At 39.2% G+C, this 21,337-nt stretch overlaps 1 protein-coding gene across 3 annotated transcripts in view; it reads left to right on the forward strand.

Annotated features, from left to right (window-relative positions):
• HMCN1 (hemicentin 1) overlaps positions 1 to 21,337 on the forward strand; it is a 389,618-nt gene that overhangs the window by 364,073 nt on the left and 4,208 nt on the right. For 2 of the 3 annotated variants that reach the window (XM_053658522.1, XM_053658524.1), the window contains exons 98-105: positions 1,300 to 1,362; positions 2,359 to 2,478; positions 3,417 to 3,551; positions 6,736 to 6,849; positions 7,523 to 7,648; positions 9,659 to 9,787; positions 12,036 to 12,386; positions 15,983 to 16,102. In XM_053658522.1, coding sequence (XP_053514497.1) covers positions 1,300 to 1,362; positions 2,359 to 2,478; positions 3,417 to 3,551; positions 6,736 to 6,849; positions 7,523 to 7,648; positions 9,659 to 9,787; positions 12,036 to 12,386; positions 15,983 to 16,102 — 1,158 coding nt within the window. The remainder of the gene's footprint in view (positions 1 to 1,299; positions 1,363 to 2,358; positions 2,479 to 3,416; positions 3,552 to 6,735; positions 6,850 to 7,522; positions 7,649 to 9,658; positions 9,788 to 12,035; positions 12,387 to 15,982; positions 16,103 to 21,337) is intronic. The other variant, XM_053658525.1, reaches the window with a different exon arrangement.

Below are 21,337 nucleotides of genomic sequence, written 5' to 3' on the forward strand. Positions count from 1 at the left end.
TCTGTGTTGGGTCTACAGTTACGATTACCGTGCAGTTAGAGTCACCTAGAGAGTCTGGTGAAAGTTCAGGTTTATAAGCACAAAGATTTTGGTTTATCAGACTAAGGTAGAGCCCGGGAGTTTGTATTTTTAACAACCCCTAAGGGATTCTAATGTATCTGGTTTGCACATTGGCATTTGGAAACTACTAGTCAAGATAACTCACAATATAAATAATATAATTTTTTTAAATGTATCCTTAAAATCAAATGGATTTCCTTTTAAAACATAATTATAAAATATGTTTAATTTTTACAAGTTAAAAAAAGAGGTCAGAAACAATAAAGGAAAAGCCAAATAAATTTTACTACCAGTAAGTTTTTTAAAACTTCTTCATGGGAGAAAAAAACAATTGAGAAGGTAAACTATGCACCAAGAACAAATATTGGCATTACATAGTATGGACAACTACGATTAACCTTAATATATGCAAGGCTTTTAAAAAACAGTAAGGAAAAATTAACACCCAATAGAAAAATACATAAAGGCTGTGGACAGGAAATGCATGAAGGAAGAGACAGTAATGAAAAACTAAATGTGAAAAATCATCACACCTCATCAATAAGCAAAGCAATGCGCATTGAGACAAGGAGACACCATTTTTGATCATTGTTCAGTGTTGGAGAGGTTTAGGAAAATGAGGATGACCACCCCCGCCCCCCCAAACACCACAGGCAGCGGTGTGACTTTGTTTAACATTCCCGGACATTGGTGTGTATCAGCAGGCTTCCACGTCTTCCCATCTTTTTAGTTATCTCATTCAGCTGTCTGCCCTAAGAAAATCACCAAAATGGCCCATAATAAATGTCCTGGAAGTAAGAAGCAAACATGTAAATGATGGTACAGCTCCTGATAAACTCGTCAGCAGTCATTACAATCATTTGAAGGGAATAGTTAGCTTATTTATCTATTAAAAATGTCTGTGGAACACCTACTGTGTACCGGTCTCTGTTCTCTGTACTGACAGTATAAACATGAACGAGGGACAGGAGAAAGTCCATGGCGTGCTGGTAATTGAAAAGCAGTGCACACAGGATATGACCCTGATCTGGGTTGCCCATCCTACAGCGATTATAAGAAAACCTGTACATGGTTGAAATGGGGACAGTTTTCCATTCCTGCTGCAACAGTTCACCTGTTGCATTCGATGTGCTATGTGTTCCATATTTGGCAAACCTTCCCAGGGAAGATTGTCCTGGAAAGAAGCAAGGGGCTAACATTCCACCCAGCCAGTTAATTTTGCTTTCTTCCCTGTGGTAGGAGATCGCAGCAATCAGTGCCCCTCCGGGTTCACCTTAGACTCAGTCGGACCGTTTTGTGCTGGTGAGTACAGGAATAAACAATGCATTTGTATTCATATTGAAATGTTAATAACGGATGCCCCTTCATTGGCACCTATTGCCATTTTGCTGGAAATTTAATCATCACAATCATCTTATAACTGTCCCTTTTTACAGCTGGAGAAATTGAGATGTAAAGAATTTAGTAGGTTGCCTAACATCCCTCAGCTTCAAGCAGCAGAGCTAGATTTGACCTTTAGATTCAAAGCCTGTGCTGCCGGGGTCAGGACAAAGTTCAGGGGTGGAGCGAGCACAGGGACCAAACACTGGACTCTGTGTGGCCACTGGATTGCCCTGGGTGTGAAACAGCAGTAATTCAACTCTAAGTCACCTAACCCCAGACTTGCACAGTCACAGGACAGGGGAGGACTGCAGGCAGGCCAAAGACTGGTGACTAAACCAGCCTTGTCTCATCCAAGGACCAGCACAAGAGAGTCACAGATAAGTAAACAGCTGAGTAAAACGCTCCAGGAGCTCAAGTTTGCACACACCATGCCTTTCTTTCACTGCTAGGCTATGTAATGTAGAGTATTGGTAAAAGGGGGTCTTTAGAAATACTACTGCCCACATTCAAATTCCAGCTCTGCCAGTGATGACCTTGTAACCTTGAGCAGTTTACTTAACCCCTTTGCTCCTTAGTTTTGTCACGCCAGTGAAAATAGCAATAAAAATACTTAATCTCCTAGGAATGTTTCTATTGATGAGTTCAGGTAGGTAAAAAGATATTAGATACGGTAAAGGGTTGTTACATCTTAGTTATCATCATCATTGTTTTAGAATTGATCTAAACATCTCTTCACTACCAAAGGTAATTTGGGGACCCAGAATGATTTGTACTCAGCATTTCCATTTTGTGACACTTTGAGCATTTTCTGTTTACATGGGACTCAACTCAATGGCCTCTTTGAACACCTTCTTTAGTAACTCCCAGAACACAGGGGGTGTACGTACTAACTGGGCCCTTTGTTTCTTCCGTCAGACGAAGACGAGTGTGCGGCCGGGAAGCCCTGCTCCCACTCCTGCCACAATGCCATGGGGACCTATTACTGCTCCTGCCCCAGGGGCCTCACCATAGCTGCAGATGGAAGAACCTGTCAAGGTGTTTATTCACAAACCTCTGTCCAGCGGACATATTTCAGTGAAGGGCGTGGCAATGTCAACCCGGGGAAAGTGTGATAGACCAGTGTCCCTTCCTACACCTTCTGCCACACCTTGGCCACAGACAACAAGTCTTCACTGGGTTGAGAAAGCAGGGAAAAGGAAATACTGCCGACACACAGCCTTCCTATGGGGCAGCTGGTGTGGGTGGCCGGAGTGACTCTCTCATGCCCCGCAACACAATGAGGAGAGGCATCAGGGCTATGCTCATACTCATTTTACAACGATAAAACTAGGGAAGCGTTTAGGAAGAATTTAAGTAAACTGTACAATCCTGGTAGCACTTTGGGAACATTAACAAAAAAATATATATTTTTCTATCAGACACGAGATATGCTTTAAAGTTGAAATTGTCTAAGAATCTAGTTTTATAATTAAAAATGATGAAAAGAGGGATTTCTCCCTCTTTGTCCAGGGAGGTCCCCTTCTAAATGTCGAAAAAAGTGTAGGGATATTAGAGGGAGAGGAATAACTTGTATGAAGTGTCTAGTATGGACTGAGCACCTTACATACATCATTTCCTTTAAATCTTAAAGCAGCACTGAGAGGCAGACACTATAATCCTCATTGTACAGATGAGAAAACTCAGAAAGGAGAAGTACCGTTTTTAAAGTCCCCTAATTTATAAGTGGTATAATGGATGGGCTGGAAAGATACCGCACAATGCTGCTGGGAGCTTGTCGCCCGTTCAATTCACCTGAAATGACTCAACCAGAAAAATCAGCATTCCTGCTTTTATGTATTTTTAAATGCTATTGACTGCTTTTCTTATATGCATTTCACAGTAGGTTCTTAGCTTGGTTTCTTCAACTCGCCATTGGTTGAATAACTCTCTTTGTTGAATAACTCCCATTGATTGAATAACTCCCTTTGTTCCAGACATTGATGAATGTGCTTTGGGTGGACACACTTGCCACGCTAGTCAAGACTGTGACAATACCATTGGATCCTACCGCTGTGTGGTCCGCTGTGGAATTGGCTTTCGAAGAACCTCGGATGGGCTAAGTTGTCAAGGTATAAAGATGGAAGCTTTTGCTTTATCTTATTATAAAAGTATTAAGAGCCCTTGCCTTTTAAATCATTTAAGGTAAACTCTTTTATAGATGGGGCCTCTTGGGGAGGGAGATCTTGAGATGTCATGTACCATGGCTATTTCAAATATTTGCAGCACAGTGGTTGCGTGTGGAGATTATACAGCATGATCTAATAGAATCGACTTCATAAAACTCCATTGCATAGAACTATGAAAATATTTATTGCAGGACCTTTTAAATAGACTTTATGTGTTTTAATGGCTTGGAATTTTTATTTAACTTCAGCAAATACTGGAATAGAAAAATGAATTCTGCAGAATTTCACAAATAAATTTTCCGGTCTCCACTAACCAATGTTATTATTGCAATAGCAAAGCAATTATAATGCTATGAACATTCTCTCTAATGAATGCACTGAAATAGAAAACAGGCAAAAAAGACACTAAAATATTACTTACACGGCATCGTTACAACACCTTTTCTTTAAAATCCCAACGTGCATATTATCACTTCAAAAGATATACAGCATTTCCATTAGATTGGCAAACAACCTTACACATCTTTTAAAATCTTGAAAAAGTTTTAAGTAATCTAAAAAGCACTTAGCAAAGCTGATACGTCTACATAATGGAATACGGTCCACTCCAGGAATAACCTCAGGTTTAGAGCTAGAAGGTGACTGTAAACACCCATTATCATACAACGGGCATAGACTCGACCGACCGTCCCCCTCTGAACTGTCAGGGTACCACCACCGAGCTTGACTCGATGAGGAAGAGCTGCAATGAGTGACCCGGGGGCGGCAGAGGGTGCTTGTTTCTGAGCATTGCAGAACTTAACTTCCTTGAGTCAATGGGGGCAGAGTTTCACTTGATATTAAAAGCTTGCACCCTGGGTCCGTGGATTTGGAAACGGGCTAGAAAGAGACAGCAAGGGTCCCGACTAGGTGGGCTCCACCTTTCCTGTGCTCACATAAGCAGGGGCCCAGTTAGTGTAATGCACTGTTTGGCTTGTCTTTGGTGTGAAATTATACCAGTAGTACCTCTGATATTCAGAAAGACAAAAATAGAGGAAAGTTGACATTTAAAGGGACAAGAAGCACACTTATAATGGTGTATGATATTTGAGGAAACTTTATACACACAGAAAACAACTGCTTCATTAGTCCTCCATATAGACTTTTTTTTTTTTTGGTTTTAGTTTCACAACAAAACTGAGTGAAAGGTAAAGATCTTCCCCATATACCACCTGCCCCAACTCATGCATGGTGTCCCCCAGTGTCAAAATCCTGCACCAGAGCTGTACATTTATTTTACCAAGGGTTAGCCTACATTAACACATCGTTACCACCCCAAGTTCATAGGTCACACTGGGATTTACTCCTGGGGTTGTACTTCCACGGGTCTCGACACGTGAATAATGACACGTATCCTCCATGATAGTATCATACAGAACAGTCTCCCTGCCCTGAAAGTCCCGTGCTCCACCTAGTCATCTGCTCTTACCCCAGACCTTTGGAAACCACTGATCTTTCCACTGTATCCCCAGTTTTGCCTTTTCCTGTGTCATAGAGGTGGAATTATATAGTGTATAGACTTTTCTGGTTGGCTTTGGTACTGAGTAATATGCATTTAAGTTTTCTCGGTGTCTTTTATGGGTTGACAACTCATTTCTTTTCAGTGCTGAATAATATTTCATTGTCTGAATGTACCAGAGTATTTGTCTTGTTCACCTACTAAAGGACATCCTGGTTGCTCCCAGGTTTTTGCAATCATGAATAGCACCGCTATCGGTATTTTTTATATGGGCAGAAACAGTGAATAAAAATCTAAATGCCCATAATAGTAGAAAAAGTGAATAAATTATGGCACATCCACAAAATACACCACTGTGCAGCTATTATAAATAGTAGGATGAAGCCCAACTAGTTGGCTTAAGGATTATGCAACTAGAAAATAATAACAAAGGGAAAACAGATTTTTATATGTAGGTAGAGATATATGTGTATATGGAAGACATATTATTTATGCTATATTGTTAATACAGGTTGGTTTTAGAGGACAAGGCAGTGAAAGGGACAAGGGAGATCAGGCAAAAAAGGAAAAATTATATGAAAACCTTTCTAAATTATAGGATCACATTTGGGTACTTATATTAACATGCACAGATTTTGAAAGATTAAATTAGAAGTCCTCAAGTAGGAAACTAGTACAAAGTAAGACATTGGTGATTTTGATTTTGGGAAGGTGAGGTCAGGACTAAGTATGGTGAGCGTTCCTTTGAAGAGTTTGGAATAGAGTGATAAAGAAGTGAAGAAGTTTGCAATGAGCATAGATTTAAGAGAGGGATTTTGTTAGGCCAGGAAAAATTTGGTTATGTCCCTAGGTTTATGGGAAAGATGACAAGGAGGAAGAAGGCCTTTAAAAATACGTAAGAGGAAGGAGTTGATCCTCATATTAATGAGGAAGGAGGAGAGAGGCTGCAGAGCTCAAAGGCTCCAGTAGGGGGACTTTTCTGACAGGAAAGGAGAGATGGCTCTTCCTTTGGGACTGGAAGGAAGGAGAGGGGAAAAGGTACGAAAAACAGGCAGCATGCCTGAGTTTCAGGAGTTCATCCTGCACTTTGTTTATTACACTACGACCCAGATGGTGTCTGGGAAGATTGATTTGGCAATGACGATGGACAAGGAGAAATGCCAAAGGAGCTGCCGTCAGTCAGACACAAGGTGATAAAGACCTGCGTCAGACTAATAGCATCAAGAATGGGGACGAAAGGTCGATTGCAAAACATGTTGCAGAAGACCTTAATTCGTTTTTCCTGTCTTCATATTCTCATTATTTGCAACATTCCAGGGCTGAAAGTTCCTGGAAACAGGAGTGGGAGCCTCGTGGTAAAGTACTTAAAGTTGAGGTGGGCTGTGTTGACAGAGTTCTGAGTCACTAGACAGTGTCCACCTGAGCAGAGTATTGAAGAGACCTGCTCTCTCCACCAGTGAATTCTAGCCATTGTCTGGCAGATGATATGAGAGCGGTTGTATTGAGTTCTTTTTAGGGAAGAGCTTAAACACGATAAATGACCAAATAGGATTAAAGTATTAAACATCTGGGCTAAATTAACCCAAGATTTCTAACAGAGTATAAGGAAAGATTTGTTTTCTTTAACAGATATTAATGAGTGCCAAGAATCCAGTCCCTGCCACCACCGCTGTTTCAATGCCATAGGAAGTTTTCACTGTGGGTGTGAACCTGGCTATCAGCTCAAAGGCAGAAAATGCATGGGTAAGGAAGGGCTTTAAATTTGAAAGCATAACAACTTCGTAACTTCTTAATGGTGTCCGACCTGGTCCACAGACTGTTCCCAGAGCCTGATGTGCAGCTGGAATACCTACCATGTAGCATATATATATAATCCACAGAAAAACAAAGGGGAAGCAAATGTTATGCTTTACAGATTTTACTTTCTAATTACATAACTGCTTTTTAAACACACCCCTATTATATTCACCGGTTTTTTTCACAGAAGATAATACATGGTGGGGCAAAAATAGGTTTATTGTTGCTTGTATAGAAAATAAAATAATATATTTGATAAGTAATAAGACAAGTGTAAACTCTGTTTTGCGTACTCAACTGTAAACCTACTTTTGCCTCACTGTCTATAATGTGTACACATATATAAAATTAAATAACCATATATAAATTTATTTTTCTAGGAGGAGAAAATGATTAGTATGGCTACTAGTTCTGTGAAGTGTTTTTTATTTTTATTGTTCTGTTTGAAACTTAATTGTGTTACATGCCTTGTTGGATTTAAACACTTTAACTTTACATAATGATTATGCAACCAATATCTATGTTAGTTTATAATATCCTTAAAACCCAAAAGTGTAATTTCTGTGAAAACGCTGAAGAAATCATCTTCTCAGCCTGCGTTCCGTGTTCTTTTATGAAGACGTGAATGAATGTCGCCAGAACGTGTGCAGACCAGATCAGCACTGTGAGAACACGCGTGGGGGCTACAAGTGCATTGACCTGTGTCCCCACGGAACGACCAAGGCGGAGAACGGAACCTGCATTGGTGAGTGACTGGCTGTTTCGGTGACTGAGATCCATGAGCCATTGACAAGCCAACCAAGGCATCGTTTTTAAAACTAATGATTGGAGTAAATGTAATCTAATAAGGAAGTAATCCTTTTTTCAGTTTTTTAATAAATATTTTATTTATTTATTTTTAGAGAGAGGGGAAGGAAAGGAGAAAGAGTGGGAAACATCAATGTGTGGTTTCCTCTCATGCACCCCCTAGTGGGGACCTGGCCTGCAACCCAGGCATGTGCCCTGACTGGGAATCGAACTGGTGACACTTTGGTTTACAGGCCCGTGCTCAATCCACTGAGCCACACCAGCCAGGGCTCCAGTTTTTTTTTTTATTCCTAACTTCTATTATGGATGACCTCTGGGGTTCCAGGGTCATAGCTATCCCAGGAAACAGAAGCTCACCAGGGAGACATGACCACTTTGAGCTCCCATCAGTTACACATTTGGTTTAACAGCCACATAAATTAGTAGTGTCTTTTATTCATAATATACAATTTGGCATACGTGTTTAGAATTTCATAGGGGGCTTGAGAAAATATTGTTTTAGAATTTATTAAAAATTCAAAACATAATTATTTGTAGAACTAAGTATTGTTTAAATGTCAAACCAATGACCAGACAATAATGTAAATTATATTTCTCCCTAAGTTTATTCTTTTCTTTTTTGTTCTTTTCTTTTTTTATTTTTAATACTTCATTTTTATTGTATTTTTTCATGATAGGGGTTTTATTTTTTATTTTTTAAAATTTATTTAATTATTGTTCAACGGTTTATCTTTATGTGCCCATTCTGTACCAGGCTGCCATAGTTAGCAAAACTATCTGCTGCACAATTTTTAAAAAATGAAAAATATACTCTTACTGCTCCTATGTACTTACAATCCACTGGAATAGTTTGACTAACTTCATTTCCCTCACCAAAAGAGCTATAATACAAGGCGGAATGAAACAGCACAAAAGAGGTGCAGATAAAATTGTATGAGAATACTCAAAAGAGTGATTATGTCATTAGGAGTAACTATCTAAGAAAAAGAAGATAAAAAAGATGAACAGTGAAAGGGCAGCAAACGCACAGTTATTAACAACCACACCTAAAACAAAAGCAAACTAAGAGGATAGTTAGATCAGGAGCAGAACCATAGAAATGCAGATCACATGGAGGGTTAGGAACAGGGGAGTGGTGGGGGGAAGGTACAGAGAATAAGTAGCATAGATGGTAGGTAGAAAATAGACAGGGGGAGGGCAAGAATAGTAGGGGAGATATAGAATCTAAAGAACTTGAGACACATGGTCATAAACTAAGGGGGGAATGGTGGGGGAGGGGGTGTGCAAGGTGGAGGGGAATGAAGGGGGGAATAGAACAACTGTAATGGCATAATCAATAAAATATATTTTTTAAAAAAGGAGTAGCTTTGAGAGGTGTCAGGGAAGTGACCACATTTCCGTATAGCCTTGAATAGAGTCTTGGATTACCCAATCCTGGAAACCGAGGGGATAAGTTAAAGGTAAGTGAAATTTGCAGTCTGGTTGACTGGGAAGAAAGAGGGCTGTGATCATAAACAGGTGACAACGATAAGACACTGGGGATACACTGAGTTTGAAGAACTGATAAAGCAGGGAGATGGAGATGACCAGCTAGCAGCTAGAGTGTGGGCCTGTTGATAAGAAGCCATGTGGTACTCTTGCTCTAAATATACATCAACACGTTTACTAGAATCACTAATGTAAATGACCAAAGGAGGAGGGAGTATTGAGAAGGGGAAGGAAAAAACCAAAAGCAGAGACTGGAATTCCTTCCGTAGTAAGGAGCAAGAGGAGGAAAAGTAACCGGTTAGTAAGTGGCAGAGCTAAGGCTCGAACCCAGGTTTTCTGACTCCAGGTACCAACCACAGGGTGAGAAATACAACCTTTGGCAATTCTAAAGATGTTCACTTTAAATACTAGGTCTTAAAAGAGGAAATGTTACTACTTTTTATTGCCTCCATGTCTGTAGATATTGATGAGTGTAAAGATGGGACCCATCAGTGCAGATATAACCAGATATGTGAGAATACAAGAGGCAGCTATCGTTGTGTCTGTCCCAGAGGTTACCGGTCTCAAGGCGTGGGAAGACCCTGTATGGGTAAGTTAACGGGATCTCTCGTTGAGTAGTAAAGTTACTCATATAGTCACCAAGTCTTACCACCTTGAGTAGGACTCCTCTCTATCCTCAAATGCTTTCTTGCTACAATTACAAGATTTGTAACTTGCTGTAAGTAAATCAGAACATAATTTGAATAACAGTTGACCCTTGAACAACATGGGTTTGGACTACATGGGTACATTTATATGCAGATTTTTTTCAATAAAGATACAGCCAGCTCTTTGTATCCCTGGGTTTTGCACCTGTGAATTCAACCAACTGCAGACTGAAAACAGTACTTTCACTATGTAGCTGGGAATGTGTGATGTGGAGGGCATATGCACTGTTCTGTGTCCTGTTACAGTAAGGACTTGAGCATCCATGGATTTGGGTACCCACAAGGCCCTGAACCCAATCTCCCTGCAGAAAACAAGGGATGGCTGAGTTTTGGGGGAGTCAAAAGTTATACACAGATTTTTGACTGCATGAGCGTTGGTGTCCCTGACCACTTTGTTGTTCAAGGGTCAATTGCGCCTCCTAGAAATTTCATATTGAGTTCAATTTACACTAACTTCAAGTGATAATGATAACCACTATGGAGTACTGTACACCACGCATATGGACATGAAGTTCTGATATTATTGCCGTGGCAAACTAATTGTGAAGATTATCTCATTAATTATCTCTGTATGCACATGACATAAATGTTTGCATAGACATATTTAATTTGAGTATGAAGTATACTGCTTATAATATAAAGATTTAGGTATGAGGGATTAAAATGTGAATATACAATTTAAGTAAATTGATAATTATTATTTTATTTACCATATATTTAGTGCTTATTGCATGCCATTCCCTATACTAAGAATATCTCATTTAATTCTCCTAATTGTCTATTTGTTTCCATGTAATTGAATGTAAAGTAATGCAATTAAAAGATAATATGAAGTATCTCTGAGAAGGTAAACACATGCTTTTTATTAAATTAATGCATTTATCATCAAGAGACTGATTTATCAAATTCTATTTCTCCTCAGAATATTTAAGTGCAGCAAAAAATTGCGTGGGCTTTTAAATACTGCCTTCTGGTTTGCATGCTATAGTTTTAAAATTGGTTGCCTTAGTTGTCTACTTAACCATTATTTATAGCAAATTCTCCCATAGAGACTTAGTTTTATCTTTATAGGCTACCTAGTGTATAGCAAATATTCAAAGAAATATTACTGAAATAAATAAATACTTTCAATAACAGAAATATATATTATTTCCATATTTGATTTAGATATTGTAGTTAATTTGTAATTTAACATCTTGATCAGTCATAGCAGTGACCCAGCAGGATGAAAGGTGTCTATTTGTTCACTTATTTGACTAAGAGTTGAATGCCAGGCACTGGTCTGGGCAGTAAGTCATTGAGGAAGGTAAGGCCATTGCCTTAAAGAGATTAAAGTATTAATTTAAACTTTGGCCCACCAAAATAATTTTAAACCAAAATTTCCTACTTTCATTTTACTTAATCATGTTTTTTTTTTTCATGCAACTCTGGTAAGGAATTAAAAAATATGTTTTTAATCTCTGGTTTTTATACACTTACCCAATTGTCAGGAAAAGTTGGAAGTAATAATACTCTGTGTTGACCTAGGGAATAGAAAGGAAAATAACATTTTTTAATTTTATGGACTTTATGAGTTTATATCTTAGGAATAATTATTCTATCTTCATTTCTCTTTTTAGTTTTTATAAAAAGATAACTGACTTGATTATTAATAATTATTGATTAGACACATACAAAAGAAAATAGAAGTGTTTATAGGTGTACCAATATTCCTGCCTCTGAAACTTATAAATGTATGAAAAGTTAGAGGTACTAGTGCTCAAGCTAAAGTTAAACACAAACTAGTCATGTAATGTCCTTCCCTCCACCAACAGAATTGAGATCTACGTTAGCTTTGAACTCTAGTTTTCCCAGATTCAAGTGCACCTTTTTCTATATGACCCTATATGTTTCTGTTGTACATGTGAAGCAGTCTTCAGGGAGAGGCATAAAATCATTCCGTATATTCATATCTGGATGATTAAAGCTTTCTCAAAAGTTCCTAACGGTTGAGAAGTTACTGTATTCCTGGCTTTGGAGGGTAACATAATGTCTTCAGTTTGTTTCACAGACTGATTCTTTATTCCTGTGTTTTGTGTGTGTATGTGTATGTTTTTTTTCTCTTTTTTATGTATCATGGCACACGAGCAGACATTAATGAGTGTGAACAAATGCCTAAGCCTTGTGCATATCAGTGCTCCAACACCCCCGGCAGCTTCAAGTGTGCGTGTCCACCAGGACAGCATTTATTAGGGGACGGGAAATCTTGCGCTGGATTGGAGAGGCTGCCCACTTATGGCGCTCAGTACAGTAGCTATAACCTTGCCCGGTACTCCCCCGTGAGAAACAACTATCAACCTCAACAGCATTACAGACAGTACTCACATCTCTACAGCTCCTACTCAGAGTATAGAAACAGCAGAACATCTCTCTCCAGGACTAGAAGGACTATTAGGAAATCATGCCCTGAAGGCTCTGAGGCAAGACATGACACATGTGTAGGTAAATGTCAGCCATATTGCATTTCCTTCCTGCGGGCTCTCAGACGGGCCAGTCTAAGCATACGTGAACATACGTGCAGCGCCGGTGACCATTTGGGTGTGGTGACCGACACCTGATCTCAAGTTTGGGGTGGCTCTTAAGTTTTGAGACATTTCCTTGAGCACCTAAAACCATTACAAATTTTATTCAAGGGCATGATGTCTTGACATGTGTGCATTCTATTAATTTGCTGGTTTATACAGAAAGTTCTTTGGTCCCCCTGAAAGTGGTACTAACTTGAATGCTGTACAGAAGTAAATGGCAGTGGCATCTAAAGTATGGTTTTAAAAAAGAGATTGTGCATACTGTCCCATAATGCAGTGCCATTATTATGGCTGTATCTGATGGATACCAAAGCAGAGGTTAAAGGTGAAACTTCCATGTGTTTCAGTGGACTGTTCCCTGGGACAACCAGCACGATGTTGACTCTTGTCCCCACCCCCACAGAATTTTCCAGTTTGATTATTTTGTGTGTGTATATGTATCTATGTGTGTGTCACTGAAAAGATATATGAACCAGGACAAAATTAAATTGCTTCCATCACTCGAAAGTACATGCTTTCAATATCTTTATCTAAACTCCCAAGTCTGTATTTTAAATTGTTTGCAAAGGGGAAGTGTAATTTCCAGCTCAGAAATTGAGACCCGTTCTCTGTTCAGTTACCATCTGTCATTCATTTAAACCCATCTTCTGGGAGGTATTCACAGTTTGCATGCCATTGAGCTACGCACTGAGAGCAATTAGCAAACGGGAATTAGCCCCACTATTTGTTAGATGAAAAAAAGAAAAGTACTTTCTTCAGGAGGGAGACAAGCAGGGAGGGAGGACAGAAATTCTGTTTCAGTTTAAGAGACCCCTATGCCAATCTTATTCTCTTGCATTTTTCTTAAGTGTTCTATACTTTGTTTACTCTCTCCTGAATAGGCTAACTTTAAACATTTCTTTTAAACACTTCAAAATTTATTCTCCTGCTGACTTTCTTTTTTCTCATTTCTTTTTTTTTTTACCTTCTCCAAACCTGTTCCTGCATCATCATCTTCTCAGACATGCTTCCTTGGCCACTCTTGGGTCCAGCTGGACCCTCCAACCTTCTGGCATTTAAACTTTAACCTTTCTTCTTTAGGTCCATATTTTCCCAGAACTTTTCTGGTCTAGATATCCTGGTATACCTTAAGTTAAATAGGATATGGAATCTTTTTCTTGTGATCAGCTTCCTAGATCTGTTCACAGGACTAGTTTCTTTTACTCCTGAAACTTTAAACATTAGTGCATTCATGAACAACTCTTTACACTTCCTCCCATATCGTTAAACACTCCTTAATCATTGAACCCATGGGCTCCCCTGTCCTTACTAGTATGTCAAATGCCACTCCTGACCTGCTCCCAAACCATGCTGACTATTGCTAATTTTCACGCTCAAAATTTTCATACCTGCCTCCTAAGTTAAAACTTTTCCTCCTTTTATTGACAGAATTAGCATCTGACATTTTGTCTTTCAAAATTTCTTCCAAATAGTCTCACTGAAGGGTTTTCATATCCTATGATTATCCCAACTCTTCACCTTCATTTTACACACATTCTTCTCTTCCATCTTTGTTCTCCTGCCGTAAAAAATACTACTTATGATGTGATAAATGAATTAAACTACACCCCCTCGCATGTACCATCTACCATCCAGCCTCCTTCTCAATAGTCTGAAAGCCCAGTCATTTTAAGCAAGTGTTCCTCATTAGGAACCCAATTCTCTTTCCTGATCACTACCTACACCTTGTAGTTTCATCATAGTAGCGTCTTTAAAATGTTTCCTGTGTCTTTGTGTTTGTATCACACTAATACCATGTTTTCAGGGAGTAATCTGCCCCAGAGCTTCTACTCTTGGAAGCAGTGATTATCTCCGAGTGAGGCCCAATCTTGGAGAATCTAAAGTAAACTTCTATAACTAGTCAGTTACTGGATATTTAAGTTTTATTTCAGGGCAATGAACAGGGTTGAAAATTAGAAATATTTCATACAATGTGGTGAGTATTTTATAGTGTTGGTACTAATAAAGAAATTTACACCAAGATTGCAGACAGCTTTGGAATTACGTGATGAGCAACTTTCCCGAAACACCAAATGCCTTTAATTAACCATCTGGAATAGATAACTTAGAAGAGACTCGAATTAACACCGTGGAATCATGTTAGACTCAGGCTAAAATTTAACTTGGTAAGGAGTGGATTTTAAAGCTTCAAAGGAAAAATGAGGACCGCGGCACTTCTGAATACAGAAATCACGGCACAGTCCACACTCTGGGAGGTGCGAGATCGCTTGCCTGGACTTTAGCATCACTTATGTTTCTGTTGTTATTTTAGGTTAAAGCAGATTGTAAAGGGAAAAGTAAAAATAACCCATACATGTTCTGGAACAAATGCTTTGGTATAAAATAGGACAAAAACATCGATAAACATTTGATGAGTGTCATTAACAGATTTGAAATTGTTGCAATTATATTCTGAGCATATGCCAAATGTGCACATTTTGCACTGAGACTTCTTCCAGTGTTTGTTCTGTCTTCTCTTTCCCTCCTCCTGACTTGACTCCTACTCCCATTCCACGTCATGTTCTCCTCTTCATTCTTCCACTGGCTGCTGAGTGCCCAGGGCCTGGCAGCAAATTTTAATATTACTCAGAGTGAAACACAATCAAACTAGAAATCTGAGACCTCCCAAATCACATCTCATCCTGAAAGCAGATATCGATTTTAATGATCACCTATTCTCACTCTCCTTTTTATTGTTATTTTTGGCTTTATTTAATAATAGCAAAGAGATATCTCTTTATAGTTTAGAAAATGCTTTCACATATGTTACCGTATCTGAACCTTCCAAAAACCTACAAATGAGGGGGATGGTATTACTGACTCCTTCTGGCAGGAAAATCAACTGATAACCTTGAGAAGTTAAGTGACCCGCCCAAGATACCAGCAATTATATATGTATAGTTACCATTAGTACTTTACAAGTAAATGAAGTTTGATGAAAATTCCTATCACAAAAATAGAAACACTTCCACTTGATAATATCTGTGTATGGAAAAGCTATGCATGGGTGTTGGGGGGAGGGTCCAGTGAGAAAAAGAGGGAGAGGCAGCTAAAGCTTAAATAAAAACTAACATTCTTCTTTCCCATTAATCTCAATAGAAACTTTATCTTCTAGAATAGAAGGTCTACTATTTTGCCAAGAGTTAGTATTTCAGTGGTTTAAGATCTTGTACCAATCTGTTTTGTCTGTCCTTCCAGTCTGTCTTACTTCACTAATATAGAAATTGGTCATTTGGGGATTTCAGCTTATATATATTTATACACAGAAGAAATGTTCATATTTTCTAAAACAGTGCAGTTTGTACTGGACTCATTAAAAACAGACCACGATATCAAACAGCTCTGAGCATCTTTACACACACAAATATTACATCACAAAGAAGTTTTTTACTGTTTATCAGCAACTGGTTCGGTCACAGCTGTGGCCCTGGCTTTGTTTTGCATGGTTATCCACTCTGCTTTCTCTCTGCACAGACATTGATGAGTGTGAAAATAGTGACACCTGCCAGCATGAGTGTAAAAATACCTTTGGGAGCTATCGCTGCATCTGCCCATCTGGCTACCAACTCATGCTCAACGGAAAGACATGTCAAGGTGAGACGATGGTGGGATGTTTATTGCTGCGACTGACCTAAAACCAACATAGGAGAGAGTGAGGAATGAAACCAACTCCCTTTTGAAGACATTCTCTTTGTTGCTTCTTGTTGTCTCTCATTTTTGCTATTCCGACTTACCTTTAAGCAATGATTTTGCATTAGGAGAAGCAGTGAGAAAGCAAATTAACAAAGGAAATAGACAAGAAACATTTTTGGTATTACGTCACTGAAGGACCAAGAACGCCTAGTGCAGTTTACCTTCCATATTTTTAAAACTTAATGGGAATAGACCTCTTCAAACATCTTCCGCAACTTGGCTGAGGTGGAAGGGGAAGGGGGGGGAGTGCTCAGTAGATTTACTGAGCTTCCACTGGGTTTCGTGGGTTGCAGGCAGAAAGTGAACACAGCCTTTGCTCCAACCATCAGTCTTGAAACATTCATTAAGAAATTACCATATTCAGAACATTTTACTGAGATTTGAAAAACTAGTGATTCTACCGCTGGGATTATACCCGAAGAATCCTGAAACACCAATTCAAAAGAACCTATGCATTCCAATGTTTATAGCTGTGTTATTTACAATAGCCAAGTGTTGGAAACAGCCTAAGTGCCCATCAGTAAATGAGTGGATCAAAAAACTGTGGTACATTTACACAATCGAATACCGTGCAGCAGAAAGAAAGAAGGAGCTCGTACCCTTCATGACAGCATGGATGAAACTAGAAAGCATTATGCCAAGTGAAGTAAGCCAAGCGGTGAAAGACAAATACCATATGATCTCACTTGTAAGTAGAACTTAACCAACAAAATAAACAAGTGAGCAAAATAGAACCAGAGACATGGAAATAAATAAGAAACTGACAGTTACCAGAGGGGAGGAGTGAGGGGGATAACAGGAGAAAGAAGGGAAAGGGTCAAATCAAGGAACAAGTATAAAGTACCCACGGACAGGGACAATGGGGTTGGGGGATGGGATTGAACATGAGAGCGGGGTGGGCAGGGCAGGGGAGAGCAATGAGGGGAAATAGGGACAACTGTAGTTGAACAGCAATAAAAAAATTTAAAGAAAAACTGGAATAACATATTTACTTTATAGTCTTAAGTTTTTCCAGAACAACTAGTTATCTCATTGTAATCAGGAGGACAGATTAGTTAAGAGCAATAATTTATGCCCATTCTACAGATACTAAAACTGACTCTCAGAGTGATTGTGGGAGGCTCAGTATACTAGAGCAGTCAAGAGCAAGGGTAGGACTTGATGGCAGATCTCAAAATGTCTGCAACAGTCCTTCATCTCCCCGTACGATCCAGGGCTATCGTACTGAGGCATCGGGGTGACTTAAGAGCATGGACATTGTCCCTGTTTTTAACTTCTCCCAGCTTTTCAACCCAAATATCCTTCTGAAGAGCTGGCAATACCCCAACATCGACACCACCCACCAGAGGCGCACCAGGTACCAAGGAATGAAGCAGGGTAGATAGACACTGAAGCATTCTGAATAGCCAGCTGGTCTGCAAAACCCCTTAGCCAGGTTTTTAAGAGTTACAATATGTCATATTCTTGTTTTCTTCATTATTCCAGTTTTTTTAACTTACCCTTGTCACTCATTCAGTGTATAACATTTTTCAGCTTTCAGTTGTACTGCAGAGTGGAAAATTTAACATGAAGAAATCAGAAACAGCTGTCACTTGAAACGTTTGCAATTCAAATGGGCTGCATATATTTGTGGTTGTAAAAAAAGACATGAGAGAAAACAATTAAGCCTTTTAAAGAAGTTGTTACTCCAATGACTAACTTGGAGTCTTTTTATAGCTTTAGAAAGTGTTTGAGGCAGTTAAGAGAAACAAAAGACTACTTTTTGTCCATAGGTGCATTTTGAAGCTTTATACATTAGTGGTAGAAATGTCAGCAATAAAAGGGAAATTAGGGTGAATTTTACATTCAACAAGGACAGAGACTCTAGGTAAAAGTAGAAGTCACCAGACTGCAAAATGAAAAAATCACCCCCAATCATGATTTGCCCAAGAAGAAGAAAAACTAAAAACCTTCATGCTAATTTTAAGCACCACTAATCTAATTCTAAAAATGTAAAAAACTATATGGGCATTGCATTTGAAATGAGCATTTAAGCTATCCAGGTTTCCAAAAAGTCATCCATAACATTTATCAAAAATCAGACTTGCTCTATACTCTCTATAAGATAAATGTTTCAAGTGTGTTTATCCTAAATTATTTTTAATGTATCCAGAAGCACTTGGTTAAATGCATTCATATGTTCTAAAGCTATTTATATAAAAGTGTTTCAGCCCATTTTGGTATTTTTTTCCTTGTAACAATGATGTTTATGTTATAAAATGACTACAATTTCTATCCTAATTATTTTCTTGTACTGGTACATAAAAGCCAGACTTCACCACATTGTCAGTTGACAGAAGGCTGCACAACTCCTCCATCCCCTCCGGCCTCTTTTTTTTTTTTTTTTAAGGCCAGCAAGTAGAAAGATGGGCAGAGAGAGTGGGAGGAATTGCCTGTGTGGTACCTAATCCTCAAGTAGAGGAAGTGGATAGCCAAGGAGGGTCACCTACCCAGAAGCTCAAACACTTAAGAAAGCTTTTCTGTGGGAAGCGTACACTATTGTGAAGCTAAGGACAAACAAACACTTGATGTATTAGATTCTGACATTTCTTTATAGATTCATCTTTAGCTAACTGGAGTGTGTAATCGGGTGGCTGTTCTTCTTGTGAGTATAGATGCGCATGTCCAGACTCTCTTTTCTTGGGTCCTTGAGCTCGGAGGCCTGTGAGTTTCTGTCTGAGTTCACTGTGAAGATTCCTGCTGAAATGAAATGTGGAGGAAGGAGCCGAGGGGCCCATGTTTCTGTAAGAGAAAACTAGATAAGGCTAATTGAATTTCTTTCCTATTTCCCTGGAGGGCTTTTTGCTTCATTTTGAGGCCCTCTCGTTTTGTCAAGGAGATGGAGCACTTCCGACAGATAAAATTGTCATTAGAAATTGGTTCACAGAGACCTTGGCCAAGACTTAACTGAAATGAAGACTTACTTCACTGTGTGTTCCCTTCCTGGGGGAAAATCTAGTCCTAATATAAAACTAGTAATAGGAAGACCACTGTCAGCACTTCTAAGTAACTAAAAACTCAAGTAAATGATGTACTCCACAGCCTATTAAGTTTAAAGTAGGTATAATTGCATTTTCGGTCATTTCCTCAAAACATACTATATCTGGAACCAATCTAAAATGCTAATTTTCGAGACAGAAATATGAGTAATATTTTATTCGGAAATAAAATTGACCATTTATTGTCCATGATTAATATACGGTCACCACCCCACCCCCTTATATGTGGTTTCGCTTTTTCCAGTCTGGTTTACTCAGGTTGGCCGTGGTCCTAAAATAGTAAATGGAAAATTCCCGAAATAAATAATTTATAAGTTTTAAATTGAGCACCATTTTGTAAAGCCTGATGCAATCCCAAGCCATGCGTTCTGTGCTACTCAGGGCATGAGTCACCCTTTGCCCAGGGTGCCCCCACTGCCGCTCCTCACCCATGGATCATTGAGTAGCTGGCTGTCTCAGTTATGAGAGAGAGAGGCTTCATTCACATAACTTACTACAGTATGTGTATATACATTTTTAAAGATTTTATTTATTTATTTTCAGAGAGGGAAGGGAGGGAGAGGGAGAGAAACATCAAAGTGTGGTTGCCTCTCGTGTGCCCCCTTTAGGGGACCTGGCCCGCAGCCCAAGCCTGTGCCCTGACTGGGAATCGAAGTGGCGACCCTCTAGTTCACAGGCTGGTGCTCAATCCGTTGAACTACACCAGCCACGGCTACAGTATATTTTTATAAATGTTCTATTTTATCATTAGTTATTATTATTAGTCTCTCACTATGCCTAATTTATAAATTAAGTGTTATCATAGGTGCAGACATATAGAAAAATGCATAGTACATGCAGGATTGGTATCACCTGCTACCCATGGTTTCAGACATCCACTGTGGTTGTTGGAACGTATTCCGCAAGGATAAGGCTGGATGACTACTGTCTCTCGGAAATTCTACTCTCCTTTCTCTTCTTAATAGCACTTTTTCAAGTTACTGAAGAGTCCACAAAAGAAATTCACAGTTTCAACCCAAGTCCAATGTAAACACCATTATGCAGATACCAAGTCACTTAACTGCTGTGAAATGACTTAACAGTGACACGTGCCCATTGACCTTGGCGCCAATTCCATGACAGAAGTGCCTTTCACCTTGGGTCCAACTGATTATATTTGTTCCCTTCTATCCATCAGGATCTATGTGTATTCAAATCCTAAACAAGTAAGATTATTACAAGTATCCAAGTGCAGCCAAGGGGTGTAGACTTTGTCTAAAGTGAGGAGTCTTCAAGTTCTTTGTTCATCTCTTCCAAAAAGAAGTTTGAAAACCTTATATTTAACTCATACTTTTTAAATATGACATCTAAAGTTTATGATCGTGTCTTAAGTAGTTGCAAGGGATGTGAGTCCTGGCATTGTTATTTAATGCGCAATACTTGAAATGTCTCTTTTATCCAACCATGGGTGCTGCAGACTTAAGTCGCTCAGTGAATGGAGGATGACCACTCTATAGTTGAAAAGTCAGGAATCCTTAAACCAACTGACTGTCAGAATCTAAGATCACGTTTCTATTTAAATAAAGTGTTAGGGGTGCTTCCCTGACAACCAGCCCACTTTGGAAATATGATTTAAAAACCAGAGCTAAGACCATCGGTTTGAAGGCATGATGAATTAAGGCCAGTCACCATTAGCACGTTCTCGCCCTGTGTATGGGACTTGAAGCATTCTGCACCTGCCTGTCATGAAGAGACTGGGGATTAGTGGGAACCTTTCTTCTGTAAAGCAGAAGGATCTGGGGGGAGAGAGGGGAATGGAGAACCCCAGGCCACAGGAAGTTCTCAGGTGGATTGATTTTAGCAAGAACTTATGAAAAACAAGGATCTGGATAGAAATGGACTCCCTGAAATATTTGCCTGCTCTCATATTGCTGGATAGCTTTCATGTACCACCAGGGGAATGTAAATACCACAGTCTGAAGTTATTGCTCCAAAATATGGCTCTTAACTGTGGGATCTCGAAATCCCTTAAAAACTTTGTTGAGCTCTATAAATTCTCATTCCCAAAAATATCTACCTCTCTTCCTCCCTCTCCCGCTTCTCTGTCCCCTCTCTCTTC

Source organism: Artibeus jamaicensis, unplaced genomic scaffold, assembly GCF_021234435.1.
Source record: "Artibeus jamaicensis isolate MK-2021 breed Jamaican fruit bat unplaced genomic scaffold, CSHL_Jam_final contig_2170, whole genome shotgun sequence".
In the NCBI taxonomy this organism is placed as follows: domain Eukaryota; kingdom Metazoa; phylum Chordata; class Mammalia; order Chiroptera; family Phyllostomidae; genus Artibeus; species Artibeus jamaicensis.